This window comes from Macrosteles quadrilineatus, unplaced genomic scaffold (genome assembly GCF_028750875.1).
Source record: "Macrosteles quadrilineatus isolate MER2022 unplaced genomic scaffold, UCM_ALF_1.0 Scaffold_4__1_contigs__length_99947679, whole genome shotgun sequence".
In the NCBI taxonomy this organism is placed as follows: domain Eukaryota; kingdom Metazoa; phylum Arthropoda; class Insecta; order Hemiptera; family Cicadellidae; genus Macrosteles; species Macrosteles quadrilineatus.
The window spans coordinates 37,472,208-37,487,749 of NW_026542597.1; the positions used below are offsets into that span (position 1 = coordinate 37,472,208).

General features: G+C 33.4%; 1 protein-coding gene across 5 annotated transcripts in view; it reads right to left on the bottom strand.

The window, feature by feature from the left end:
- Positions 1 to 2,491: 2,491 nt before the first annotated feature.
- The window catches only part of LOC128993636 (high affinity copper uptake protein 1), a 49,930-nt gene continuing 36,879 nt past the window's right edge, over positions 2,492 to 15,542 (bottom strand). For 4 of the 5 annotated variants that reach the window (XM_054417667.1, XM_054417669.1, XM_054417670.1 and 1 more), the window contains 4 exons: positions 10,253 to 10,386; positions 9,053 to 9,151; positions 7,961 to 7,990; positions 2,492 to 4,292 (listed from right to left, as the gene is read on the bottom strand). In XM_054417667.1, coding sequence (XP_054273642.1) covers positions 4,088 to 4,292; positions 7,961 to 7,990; positions 9,053 to 9,151; positions 10,253 to 10,386 — 468 coding nt within the window. In that variant the 3' untranslated portion in view covers positions 2,492 to 4,087. The remainder of the gene's footprint in view (positions 4,293 to 7,960; positions 7,991 to 9,052; positions 9,152 to 10,252; positions 10,387 to 15,542) is intronic. The other variant, XM_054417668.1, reaches the window with a different exon arrangement.

The following is a 15,542-nucleotide window of genomic DNA, read 5'->3' on the forward strand; positions in this document are numbered from 1 at the left end:
TCGTGAATTTCGAGACTTTAAAAATACAAAAAAAATACCTAGAACCTATTAAAAACCAAATAAATGTGTGTAACATGTTGCCCCCGTCCCAACAAATATTAAAACACATAATAATAAACTACAAATCCAGTATCTACGAAGTAAAAGGCCAGGGACATGAAAACGTACGTTTTTAAATTTTCACTCCCTTATCGTCTCAAAAATCCTTTCGGGCTTCGCCAGTGGATTCAGTGGCTCTGGAATTTCCCATGTTAACCTTATGAGTATTCATATTTTCAAAAGGAAAAGAATTTCGACAGCTATTTCAGCAAGACAATTGGTGCTAATAGCGTTAAAAAGTTATGAGGTTTACCAACAGGGTGCAGCACTATTATTTTTTGCATAACAACTTGTGAACTAGTCTAGTAGCAACAGAGAAAGCTGTGATATAAGAGTGAGAACTGTCAAAGCTGGATTGTTTACAGTTATGTTTGTTTTAGTTTAATAATTGGTGACAAACATTCAACAGAGATTCTTCGATACTTGCTGTGTGTTTGATAATAATGCAATGGAATACTCTGTAACAATAGACTATAGACAATACAAATTATTAAAAATATATCGATAATGGACATGATCTATTTTTATGTCCTCTAATTTTAATGCTCCGAAAAGCATACCTACACTGCCCATACACAGCAGAGTTTGTTTATACACAGCAGAGTATTAAAATGGAAAGATGAGCCTGCTGGAATGTGTTGTTCTGGTGGACAAGTTTCTTTACCTGTATTAGAAGAGCCGATACAGCTATAAAAAAACTATACTTGGAGAAGCTGGAGAGCCGCGGCATTTTCAGTTTCAAGATTTTATGTTATAAGATTTTTTAGTCGGTGATTAAAAAAATGGTTTTCATTTAGTTTAATTGTAATTTAATCGCTGTAGAATATTTAGTAGTAACATGATTTTTTATCTGTGTGTGACACAATGAATAATGATAATATCTTATTTTTGTGATTGTTGGCGAAGCCACTACGGATAATTATTGTAATGATTGTATTACTCTGTTTATTTCTTATGCTGTATAAGGTTATTCCAAAAGTAAGGTCCGATTCACTGTAACTAGTTGAAGTGGGCACCAAGGACAAAACACGCATACACACCGATTCCCGTAATGCCTTGCATGTCAAGCGCCGCCATTGGTGTTATTTTTGTTGCTATGTGCTGTTTATAGTGTCAGTTCACAATGTTTAAGACAATTGATCGGTTCGCCGATTGTAAAGTAAGGGCAGTGATACGGTATTTGTCTGCAAGAAACGTTTCAGCGGCAGAAATTCATCAGCAGAATGAAATTTACAGTCCTAACATAATGAGTGACAGTAAAGTGCGCAAGTGGGTGCGAGCTTTTAATGAAGGACGGGAAAATGTACACGATGAATCACAATCTGGCTGACCATTAGTGATATCAGATGCGTCAGAAGATTTAGTTGATGCGGTTGACCAAAAATTTGTGAAGATCGACGATTCACTATTTCAGATCTCAAATTGTTTTCCACTTTTCTCACTTTTTTCGCCACCTAAAGGAGTCTCATGGCGGCAATCGCTTTACCACAGTTGATGAAGTTAAAGAAGCAGTTAAAAACTGGTTATCTTCGCAAGCGACCGATTTCTACGACTTAAGCATTCAAAAGCTTGTTGAACGGTGTGACAAATGTTTGAATAGTTATGGAAATTATGTAGAAAAATAGACAAATAGGAAAGGAATGTAAATAAAACAATTGTTTTGAAAAAAAAACATTAATTTGTTTATCTTAACCGGACTTTACTTTTGGAATAACCCTCGTATTTATAGTTATACCATCGCAGGCATAGCCGGGGGTACACACTAGTGACAGATATATATTAACTTTTGGGTTACTTAGTAAAATTAAAACATAAGTTTTCAAATTGACCAGCTTTGAAACTTTTAATATGTTTACTATAGATAAGAATCTACCAGATCTACCAGTATGCCAGAAGGTGTCAATTGTAGATATTTTTCAAGCTGTACATGTTTCGAGCTTCAATACACGGTTAATCTTCACCAGCATTCTTGTATGTAAAATTTATCACATTGAGAGATAACTGTCACTATTTACAGGAAACGCACACATATATATAGAAATAAACATTACAAGTTTTTGCTTGCAAGTATTTACACAGGTTTGCGTAGCGTACACGCTCGATTAAGTAAACCTCGACCGGACAACATTTGTAGGCCTACTTACATCTCTCGATGTGATAAACTTTACTTACAAGAATGCTGCTGAAGATGAGACGTGTATTAAAGTCTGAAACATGTACATCATGAACAATATATACAATTGACACCTTCTGGCATAAGTAAGTAGATTCTCATCGAAAGTAAAAATAAAACATATGTGTGCCTTACAACTTCTATCACTTTTAAAACTAATTGAATTGCAGTTCTTTTAGGCTCTAAAACTCATTTGGTAAGATATGACAGCAGATAAAATATGAATCTCATAATTTTATTTAAGTTAATACCACTGATAACAATGTATCACAAAATGAAACTGAAAGAAACAATAACTGGTTCAACAGATTTAAATTGTACTTATTACAGAAAATCGAGGTTAAATTTATTTTTAAATAGGAACTATAACAATATATTATCTGTACAAAATAGCATCAACAAAATAAATTCTAAAATAAATCAACAGTATTTCTTATTACTTTCAATTAGTGATTTCATATCAAGCTTTGATTTTAAATACATATAGACAATATTCTAGGAAGTATAGTATAAATATATATCTAATTAAATACTTATACCTTGGCATATTTCGATTTTTTTAAATGGAATGATACAAGACAAAATATGTAATAAAATCAACAGTGTAGTGTAGCTACTAACGTAAAACATATTGAAATAAAGTGGAAAAATATATATTAAAAATAGAGATAAAAAAAATTAAAGATTTTTATAAAATCTCGGCAAAATGTTAAAGCTCTTCTCACACTCTGTAAAGCTTACAAAATATGAGTCACAAATTTTACTCACAGTCCTGGTATAATATCGATGTATTCATAAACATAAAATAAATTTCAAACATAGTCACTGAATGTTTAATGAATCTAATGCCATTATATGGAAATGATTACCTAGATGATTCAATCCATGCAATAAATTAATTTTTTTTAAATATAACTTAAATCTGCATAACAATGATATAATTGAATACATTAAAAAACACCTTAATTATTACTCAGAGATATGCGTTATTGCTGGAACAAATCAAAGTAAGAAATTAATCATACAAAATTTAACTGAACAAATACAATTTACAATTCTTCTATAACAAAGTTCAACGCAACAAATCTATACATTATATTTACATATGCAAAAATACCATGTTGTGTTTTAACATTAGATGAGCATTTTGAATACTAAACATGTTTAAAATGCTATGGGGTAAGACATTTACTTTGGGTTGAAGCTTTGCTTGGAACTCTAATTCTAATGGTTTCTGATGTAATTGTGAATAATAATTTAATCAATTCTGCAATATCTTACAATCTGTACAGGCATCTATAAAAATATAGATTGAATGCAAATTCCTCAATCAATAAATAAACTAATAAATCTTTTTTCAATTTGAAATTATGTAGAAAACATAATTTGTATAAATTTTATGCAATTATTTGTAACTTAACCTTTTAAAATTTGAATGGTTTATACTCACACACTCACACAGTAGCCTGGTAGAAAAAGTAATTGAAGACAATGACCATTTAAAACCATTAACTGCATTTCTTCATTTGAATAGGAAGGGCTTTGGAATTCTCGTTTTGAACTATCCTTGATGTACTGAACTATCTCTATTGAAATATCTTTAAAAATTTAAACTATCGGTATAATACATTTACAACGAATCCTCCCAGATTCAAAACTTTTGCAAATACATCAGGTAGAATTTCAACGCTAAACTCGTAGACTTGTCACATTGTAAAATTTAGTTTCCTACATCTATCTGAGACGTTTCACAGTCTATAACTCCTCGGAAGATCATGGTGCTCAAGCTCGCAGATCTGCAAGTTTGAGTTGATGTCAGTGACAGTGGTCGCTCAGATCGGAGATGAAAACCGGTTTCTTCCAGCCGAAGAGGAAATAACCACTTCCTGCTCCAAGGGTGACTGCCAGACACAACCAGACGTTGAACGTCATAAAGATCAACATGAGCAAGTAGCTGATGATAAACTGTAAGACGTGCAGAATTGTCTGTAGGAGATGGTCCCTGCTGAGCATTGACGGCCTACAACAACCAGAGTTAGGTTAGTTAGGTGTGGGACAGTGAGAGTCAAGAAAGGCGAGGGAAAGTGACAATAAGGTTACAAGTGAGACAACTAGAGTTAGGTATGGTGAAGGACAGAGATAGTTAAGTTAGGTGTAGGACACCAAAAGTTAGGTTAGGTGTGTGACAGCAAAAGTTAGGTTAGGTGTGGGATAGTGAGAGTCAAGAAAGGCGAGGGAAAGTGACAATAAGGTTTCAAGTGGGACAACTAGAGTTAGGTATGGTGAAGGACAGAGATAGTTAAGTTAGGTGTAGGACAGAAAAAGTTAGGTTAGGTGTGTGACAGCAAAAGTTAGGTTAGGTGTGGGATAGTGAGAGTCAAGAAAGGCGAGGGAAAGTGACAATAAGGTTTCAAGTGGGACAACTAGAGTTAGGTATGGTGAAGGACAAAGATAGTTAAGTTAGGTGTAGGACAGCAAAAGTTAGATTAGGTGTGGGACAGTCAGAGTCAAGTAAGGCAAAGGACAGTTACAATAAGGTTATGAGTGGTACAACTAGAGTTAGGTTATGTGAAGGACAGAAGCAGTTAGGTAGGTGTAGGACAGCAAGAGTTATGTTTAGTGTAGGACACCAACAGTTAGGTTAGGTGTGGGACAGCAAAAGTTAGGCTGGGTGTGAGTGTCAAGTAAAGCGAGGGACAGTGACAATATGGTTAGGGTCTGACTTAAGGGAGGTACAAATGAGGCAACGATGACATCATAGTTAAGTTCAAAATTCCTCCGTTAACAACGTTGTAGTAGAGAACACAGCGCGTAATTTTTACTTCACTATTAAGCCTAGTTAATTAATTAAGAAAAATTATAAAATTAATCTTAACATTTTTTAATTATTAAATTAAACTGTCATAACCTAACCAAACCAACCAAACTTGCTGATATGAAAAAAAACTTGTTGACAAAAAGTTAGTGCAACCAGCGGGATTCGAACCCGGCACCTTCGGGTTGTCAGCATGACACGCTATCCACTACACCAAGGAGGCCGATGATAGAATCCCGTATCGTTGCGGTAATGATGTTCCCTCAAGAGGAGATCTGACAGCTGACGTCATCGAAGGCTCTTCTGTACCTCCCTTGAGTAAATACCATATGGTTATGAGTGGGACAACTAGAGAAGGTCAGGTGAAGGACAGACAGTTAGGTTTAGTGTAGGACACCAACAGTTAGGTTAGGTGTGAGACAGGGAGAGTCAAGTAAGGCGAGGGACAGTTACAATAAGGTTATGAGTGGGACAACTAGAGTTAGGTTATGTGAAGGACAGAAGCAGTTAGGTAGGTGTAGGACAGCAAGAGTTATGTTTAGTGTAGGACACCAACAGTTAGGTTAGGTGTGGGACAGCAAAAGTTAGGCTGGGTATGAGTGTCAAGTAAAGCGAGGGACAGTGACAATATGGTTTGGGTCTGACTTAAGGGAGGTACAAATGAGGCAACGATGCCATCATAGTTTAGTTCAAAATTTCTCCGTTAACAACGTTGTAGTAGAGAACACAGGGCGTAATTTTTACAGCGCGTAGGTGTAGGACAGCAAGAGTTATGTTTAGTGTAGGACACCAACAGTTAGGTTAGGTGTGAGAGTCAAGTAAGGCGAGGGACAGTTACAATAAGGTTATGAGTGGGACAACTAGAGTTAGGTAAGGTGAAGGATAGCAAAAGTTAGATAAGGTGTGGGACGGAACAAATTTAGTTTGGTGTAGGAAGACAACAGTTTGGTTACAAGTAGGACAGCAAGAATTACAATAGGTGTGGGACAGTGAGTGTTGAATTAGGAGAAACATATAACTACACAGTAACATAGGTTAACTATAAAACTAAAATACTAAAACACTGCTAGAATTTACTAAAGAAATTGTCTTACAAAACCACAGCATGCAAAACAATTGTAATTACAATATTGAATGCATTGACCCTAGGAATGTCAATTGTAGATATTTCACACCTATGAACTTTTATACTTCGCTAGGCAGATTTGTAGATGACAATATCCATTATGACAGAATGGAAGTATACCCTCCCAATGTAGAATTGCAGTATGTTAAGTGGCTTTTGATTTTCCGCAATTCTCCTACATGGGTTATTTCACACCCTTTCACTTCAGTTTTTTTTTCTGTTGGTGATTTAAGTAATTTTTAACGCTAATCACATTGAAGTGTATTTTATTTAAGTGAGTATTTACCATTGAAATTGCATTCAAAGCTTCAAATTGACAATTACTAACTTAAACATTTTTAATATAACATTCAAAAATTTGTTCTGTTATTGACCGCAGCCTCAGTAAAAACGGCAAAGCTTATAGGTTTCACTGTAGCTTTGATGCTTTGATGACTCAACAGCTAAATAAGTGAGGGCTGCCTTTTTATCCTGTCGTTTAGCATTTTGCGCATTTCTGTGATTGGATTTTGTTGTGGTGCGCCAATGTCATTGGAATGGTAAAAGAATAAAGAACACAATTGATGATGGACGATAAAAACTGTTAGCACTGTAAAGTGGATTCGACAATAGTGGACTTTATAATTTTACGTGAATGAATTGTAAGAAAATAAATGAAATTACTGTTACTTAAAAACTATTAACTATGATGAAATATGTGGAGGGGTATGCCTCACATGTCCTATGAAATGAATGCTATCCAAAACAATGTTACTCGACTCAACAATGCATTTTGATCAATCCCACAGTCACAGACCGTTTATGACCATATTGTCCCTTATTAGAAGTCGACTAATGGCCTTAGCACAACTAATGTTTGATCAATGTGATCGTAAACAACTCTAAATGTTAGACAGCATTTGAATCACGACAATTGTAAAGTAACTACTTTCTATTAACATGAATATAACGATACACAATATATGAATGATGAAATATACACAATCACTCTCTTCAACAGATTTCTTGACTAGAATCTTTATACATGGAAACACATACACGGCACAACCAGGGGTTTACCAGTTTCCTGCAGTAAAATGTGACTTTCAGTGACCTTTTGGTGTGAATCGTTTTTATCTTTGCATACTAATGGATACATTCGTCTCATATAACAGATTCAAAAGCATTATCCATTATTTTGAATTTGAAAGTAATTATCATTAGTAAAAAATGATTTAACAAGTTGATTCGGCGTTAAAATTTGCCAAACTAATTAAATTAGTTTTAAAGCCAGTAGGGTTTTAAAGATTTAAATATATTCTTATTTTGTGTGTATGACAAAAAAGCTGAGGTAAATTATTTTTCCTGCGGATGGTTCCAAACATATAGTTATGTTAATTAATAACATACGCTAATTAACTGATATGATGAGTAAAGGCATGTTACCAGGTTGTGACATTGTAAGAGGTGCTGCTTCTTTGTATAAGGAATAACAATATAACAAGCTATCTTATGTTCAAACACTAACACTACTTAGAATCAACACTCGTGCACATAACATCCAAACAAAACATCCATTCAGGTTCTAGTGTCAATGGGTCTAAAATAAATAATAGAACAACAAACCAACACAAAACAAAACAAATCAAAAATCAAAGTAAAAATAAGTCAGTATATGCACAACAGTATATACAGTACAAGAGTATAGACAGAAACTTGCAAAGAGAAAAAGAAAAAAAGAACGCATGCACTGCAGAATTTGACTTACGGCTGTCTGTGAATAACTTCCCCCACAATACTGAAAGAAAATCATGGTAATAAGATTTTATTTAATTACATAAAATTCTATAACTTTTACTCTAACTCCCAAAGTGATATTTAATTTGATAGTTGAATAGTTGGCTGAGAATCGGATACAAAGAGAATCGATTTCTCACTGGCTCAAATCCAGCAAGAAAGTTATAAGAATAAAGTTTTTAAGATTTGTAATTCCGCAGAAAATAACATCACCAGATCCATCGGAGTGTTGAGATTCAGTTTAGAAACAATGAAACCCAAATTGGACACGTGTTGATGGTAATTTTATAGAGACAAAATCATGAATTATGATAAAATACCAATGGCAGTTTCAAATTTCAATTGACAAATAAAATTTAAAAGTACATTTTATTTAGTTTCTCAAATAAACATGAATGTTTTTAAAGATATCCAACATTCTATAAAAAAAAAAAAAAAAAAAAAAACTGGTTTGGTTTAAAATTCCTTGTTTTATTTATTTGTTTTCTATATTTATATTGTAAATATATTTAGTTAAATAACAATTAAAAAATTAATTGATAAAGTACAATACAAAACAAATACTGAAGTAAATATATATTTACTACAATCACATATTGACCAAAAAGAGCAGTTCTGTTATTTTAGTGTTGTGATTAAATTGGATGTAAAAAAGTGTACTTTTAACAGTTAAAACATACTTTAAGGCTTGGAAAATATTAATAACTTAGTTTAAATTAAAATTCTTTTATTACAATCGGGAATTAATTAAAGAAAATAATATTATTTTATAGCTAATTTTAGTTGTAATAATTAAATACTCTGTCATTATATCCAAAATTTGAATTAGAGATTATTTAATAACCTCTACAACACCGATATAAAACATGTAGTCAACAAATTAATGTTGTCTCTTAAGAACAAGAATATCTTTATTTTACTTCCCTAGCAAACCATTATTGTATACAGATGGTGTTTTGATTTAGTCAGTAGCAAACTATGTTTTACTGTATTTTAAAAGTTTGTAGTTAGATCTGCTGCTGGAACCCGCAGTTTTTTTTTAGCTTAAAAAGTTGATACTCACTGTACGGAGGGATTCTCGTCTGTTCCGGTGCCTTTGTTTGCTGGAGTCTCAACAGATCTATACTGCAATGCGTTGTACTGCTTCCAAAACAAGTACTCCCTGCGCAGAAAGAGTTTTTGTGTGGTAGTCATTGTAAATATCATGAACCATTAAAACCTTTATAGTTGTTTGGAAACACCCTCTATATAATTATATTGACCATGCAAAAGGTATATAATAAAATCGAGAAGAAACTCGGTGTAAAGCTAAGCACGCACTGGGTCGGGACGACACGGACGGTCAGTACTGACACCCGATCACTGGCACTGGATCAGTCGGTCCTGGATGGAGGGCCGATACGGACATTTCTCACTTTTTTAGTAGGATGCACGCACTGGATCAGTTGGTACAGAACAGACGGACGATAGATACCTCCATAGTTTATGCCTAGCATTTGTGGTGAAAACTATGTTATGAAAAGACAAAAAACCTGTACGGTCCAAACCGAAACATGTGCGCGCACCGTAGACGACACCGAATCGGTGGATGACACATCGGTACAGCATGTTCTAGAAATCTTTTTCCGGAGTTTCTTTCAGACGGCGGAAGGTGGGGTTGTTCCTGTTCTGACCGTGACGGCCTAGTGCATGCACACATAGGTAAATCAATGCTAAACATTTTTGAAAAATCCCGTACGTACTGTTAGTCGTCTGAACCGTCCCGACCAAGTGAGTCTTAGCTTAAAGGATAACTTCTCAATCAGAACGCTATTTGTTGCTTTACTAATGGGATGTTAATAAATAAACATTAAAAATTCAAGGGCAATCAGAAAATTTGTACTTATCTAGTGTTATGATATATTGACGTAAAACATACTTGACAATGGCTCCAGACTTCCAGGAAATGAATATTTCTATTGGAACCAAGTTTTATTTTCATAAAGTAAAAAATTGGCTTCCTCAATCAGACTGTTACACCTTGGTCTTTAGGAGCTGACCAAACTGTTTTACATTGAACAAACAAAAATGCTGGCAGATATTTAGGATTTGTTGCAAAAATCTTAGGAAAAAGCTACAAACCCTCTCAACTTTGATAGTTCAATATCTGCGTTTACTTTATTCTTGATTTGCAACTATAACTCCTTCTCATAAAAATCTGTACTGTGCAAGTTTGCATTTTCTTCTTTGCCAAAGAAAATAAACACAACTGGTGTGTACTAACCTGAAGTACTTAAGTCCTTCGTAAAGTGCGGCCAGGAGGAAGATACCGATCATGGAGAGACCGAGTGTAAGAGGCGATGTCGTTTTCCAGAAGGAGAACAGGATCGTCTCTTCGTAGCCAAAGTGGAAGTACATCTGGGAAAACAGTTAACGTTAGCCACCATTATCAAATCATGTTTTTACCAGAAAGTATTAAATTTTTCTTCATACTGAAGCAAAAACAGCTGTACTATATTTGCAAAAATACATATATATGTACATTTATCTAGATATATATTTACAATAAATATATATGCACCAATACTTAAGTAGCGTTTTTACTCTGTAGGAAGTAAAAATCATTTTTAGTCTCTAGGGAGCAAAAATCAGCTGTTGTTAACAGTTGGAAATTTCGATTGTGGCGATCGTATCGATCGGAATTATTTATCTATTGATTTATTAGGTAAGGTTTTAGCCTATTGTTGTCGATCGGTCGACATATCGATGGTATAATATACTGTAACACAATAGTAATTGTGTTACTATTAATAGTAATAGTGTTAATTAATTAATAGTGTTAGTGTTGTGTTCGAGCCTCGGCTTCGGCTCGATTGTAAAACTTAACCTAGGGTCAAAAAGAGCCACTTTAGGCCCTAGTAATGAAATATACTATTTTCCTACCCACTGCATGGTAATGATCACATTTACACACCTGTAAACAGTACGTAAAATAGCTCATTTCTGCTTTATTAATTCCTGCTCACCAAATCAGCTGATTTCACTGTTGGAGGTTCTATAAAACAATAACATCTGCTGATGCGATTCCAACAGAAAAATCCAACAGAACCTAAATGACAGCTTTTTACAACCTAAAAGTTAGTCTATCATTGCTGCTTTTAAAGTGTCTACAGTTCTCGATATACTTTGCGCTTTCAAAACACAAATAGCTATTTTAAATTATAATTATTGTGTTTATGGTATGGTTTTTAAAAGTCTGATTGAATTACCACTTACATTTTAAACAATGTGGGTCATAAAGGATCAGGTTAGGAAAAATTTAAGTCATAAAGTATTTGAGTTATTATTTTTTCTCAAGCATTTGTATGGTAGAAGAAATTAACTAAAATTGGTTCTGAACAGATGAACTAAATATCAGACTTAAAAAATACTTTTATTTTATGAATTAATGACATCTTTTTGCTACTGATTAGCAACAGTACTTTGTTAGCCAGGAATTTTAATTAAAAGGTCATTATCAAGAACAGGAGTCCTGTGGCCTGTTCCAAATATCAAATGGAAACTGACTTTTCTCTTGATTGAATCAGCGAACTATTTATTACCAGGCCAGCACTACCTCACTCATAGTACTAGCAGTCGTATATTTGGTGTAGTAATTGAATTCATATAGTTTGTATGCTCTTACAAGTGTTTTAAACAATATCATCCTGATTCGGGTCTTTTCAAAAGAGCTCTTCTATTGTGCGCTGCAGCGGTTCGGTTGGTTTAGATTATGAGGCAATATCTATATATAAAGCCAAAAGTACCCATGAACTTTTGAGAAAACTACAAGTCACACCTCCATAAACAATATACTTAAAATGTTCGTCATGACGAGAAACCTTGCGCTAAACTATCCATTATTTCATAAATTGCCCTTTAAGGTCGTAATTCCTTTCTAAAGGGAACTTTCCATATACCTTATGTTAAAATACCTCAGCTGTACTTATTTATTTGTATTAATGTATTCTGTTTTGTTTATTTCAGCCCAACCTAACCAATCAATAATGTTATTAATAACTAAGAAAGTCAAACGGGGTGAACCCCGTGGGTAACAGCTAGTTTTGGTAACTAAAAGTTTTAGTTGTATGTTGTGTGTTAGGGAGACAAACTTACGAAGACTTCAAAATGTATTGAGGTTTCACGAGTTTAGGAAAAAAAAGAGTTGAAAATGTTACTTTGTTTTTCACTATCTGATTAGTTACCCTGCTAAATACAATAGTATACAATCAATTTAGTAATACAGGTCAGTTTATTAGTAGATTTTTCTCAATTTGTACACGTAAATACTAGATGGAATAATAAACTTTTAATTAGAAAGAATTCCCTCCAGGTCAGTGGTAAGAACTCAGGTTGAGTAAAAACTTTTGCTAAGGTACAAAGAAACAAGAACAGTAGCAAAACATTAGCATCACTTATCAGCAATAAATATAGAGAGATTCACACTTTGTATGCGAGAGGAGTCTAAATAGTTTTTAAAAATTACAAATATTGCTAAAAGTCTAATATTGTATACTACTTGGCTCTCAATAATGTCCATGAACCAATTGAGTTAAGATTCATATTGAGAGGTCACTCGATGAGGATTAGAGGTCTTGTCTTACTATGAGTGAATTTATATCAGAATTCATTGTCCTACTTCTGGATATTGATTTATATTAATAGAATGTATATGTTCCATAGTAGATAACTCTAAAAACCTTTTGACACCTTAGTTACAAATTGAGCTCCACAAAAATGATCAACCTAGTAGTTTCATCAGTGGATCTTCCAAACTAGGGCAAGTGGAAGAAGGTAGCAAAGCCTGACAAATCACAATTTACTTAAATTACTTCCACGGAATAAACAATAATTTTACTACTGCGATGTCCCTTAGGCTGAGTTTGACTGTCTTCCTTGCTAATTGTGTTTTTAAAAATGTTGGGTGGTATTAGTGTTTGCTATTATTCCTGTTAAACAACACCTTTTTAAGTAAGTAACGGTTATACAGTACATTGAAACGATATAAACTATAATTTACTATTTCATTTAGGTAATTTGTGCAACTGAAATTGTACAAAGGTAACTTTCAATTCAGTTCAGTTAATCTGTAAAGTCATCATTGGTATTTATAATATGGTGCAACAATAAACCGTGATTAAACACCAGTGAATTTTCGTTAAACACATCTCTTACTAGTATCTGTGATTTTAAAGATAACAATTAGACTACTAATTGCTTTATCAATTATCAATTATCAATTATCAATTAATTGATAATTGATAATTGATAAAGCAATTAGTAGTCTAAGATAACAATTAGACTACTAATTGCTTTATCAATTATCAATTATCAATTAATTGATAATTGATAATTGATAATTGATAAAGCAATTAGTAGTCTAATTGTTATCTTTGTGTACATTAGCTAACAATGATTGTAGAGCCAAACAATCGTAGTTGGGTATTAGTTTCATTGAGTGAAACGTGAAACTGAACTGAACTGTTTCTAGTTAATATGTCTAAGAACCTGGATTGCAACAATTTCTCATCGGATTGTTGCAATTTCTTATCGGATTGTAGCGATTTCTCATCGGATTGTAGCAATTTCTTATTGGATTGTTGCAATTTCTTATCGGATTGTAGCAATTTCTAATCGGGTTGTAGCAGTTTCTTATCGGATTGTAGCACTTTCTTATTGTTGGTTGTTTTTAAAACATAATTTTACAAAATAATCACTCCTTTCACACTTTGTGTGTCATGTGTTTGTAAGCCCCACTGCTGAGTGTAAACTCTTCAGTTCTGGAAAACCCCCAGGAAACAACTAATCAGGTCCAGGAAAAGTTAATGACAAATCAACAACACGTTTGACATAACAGTTTGAAATGTTTCCGAGCTTGATCTTAAAACTTTCTTTTCTCGTAAGTTTTAAAAATGTATGAACACAACGGTTCAGGAAATTTGACTACAATATCAATTGGGTTTAGTAAATAACCTGCTAATAGTAACTATTATTAGAACAAAATTTCTTAACCCTTTTCAAACCTCACAATGTTATGCATATTAAAAATAACTACTTAAAAAAAACCAAAATTACATCATTTTTAAAGATAAAAATTGCTCTAAATTTTAGATCAGTTATAACAAGGAACTCACCTTCATCATTTTGGCAAGGTGACTTTATTATTCAACCTTAACAATAAAAAAATAAACCAAAGAAATCACAGATTTGGGATGGATTGTAGTGAACAGTCTGTGATTTGCGGCCAAGTAGACAGTTATATAGATCGACGGCACAAGTACAAGCAGAGCTGATAAACGTTACAGTTCATGAAAACAAGATTAGATTTTAGAAGAGGCACTTGAGTTTTACAGAACAATAGTCTATTTATACTTATTGATATCTAAAAGGTAAAGTGTTTAGTTATATACTTGATTATGGATATCTTTTGGTATGTATATTTGATTTGTATGCACTTTAGCATGTTTAGTGGTTTCTAAGTTGTTATTTGATGAAAAGAACTTTTTTTTTACACACATAAAATAAGGTAAATATTATAGGTTTTTGGGTTAACATTTACATTAGTTACGCAAGTGGGTAGTTTGACAGGAAGCATAGGAAACAGTAATACCACACAATATTTTGTAAAAACAGAATTGGCAACAAACACAATAAAACTCGGCCTGAGGGACCTCGCAGTAGTAATAGTGTCGTTTATTCCGTGGAGGTAATTAAAGTAAATTGTAATAGGTCAGGCTTTGCTAATCTTACTACGTCTGGCCTGTTTTAGTTTAGAAGAGTCTGATAAAATTAATAGGTTAACTATTTATCTTTAACTAAACTTAAAATTGTTGTATGCTAAAGTATTTGACCATTTTCTTAGAAATACCAACCCCTAAGATATCCCTGTAATATAAAAATTTATCTGCCGAGACAAGATCTTTGATCCTAATTGTCCAATGACCTTTCCATGTGGATCCAAACTCAATTGGTTCATTGACATTTGACAGCCAAGTAATATTGGAGAAAACTTTAGAGTATTGTCAATTGCTGCAGATAACATTGTACAGCACTTCTAGCATGTTTATCCTTACATGATTATATAATGCATGGATAATACTCTCCTGATATTTATCAGTAGACAATTTACTGGTATTTGTACTTCCCATCTTCATTATCAATAGAGTACTATACATCGTTTACAATATTTAGGCAGTTTTGGGGGAAGAAGTCTATCCCCTCCACTTGACCCTTACTTTCAAAATAATAGCTCAACAGCTGATTAAGAAACATACAGCACATTGAATACAAAAAAGTGGAGGGGGAACTTCCGCAATAATATTGTGAACGAAGTATAATACCAATACCACATTCAGATTAATTAATTTACAATCATAAGCATGCATCAATACATTGGGGTTAATAAAACCTTGATTCTAACAATACAATGCGTAGTTTAAAACAACTTTTTATATCTTATTGGTTTTAAGACTAAAATAGCACAACCGGACCCATGCAAGAGTTGTGCACCTTTGAGGCAAAACAAATAATGCGAT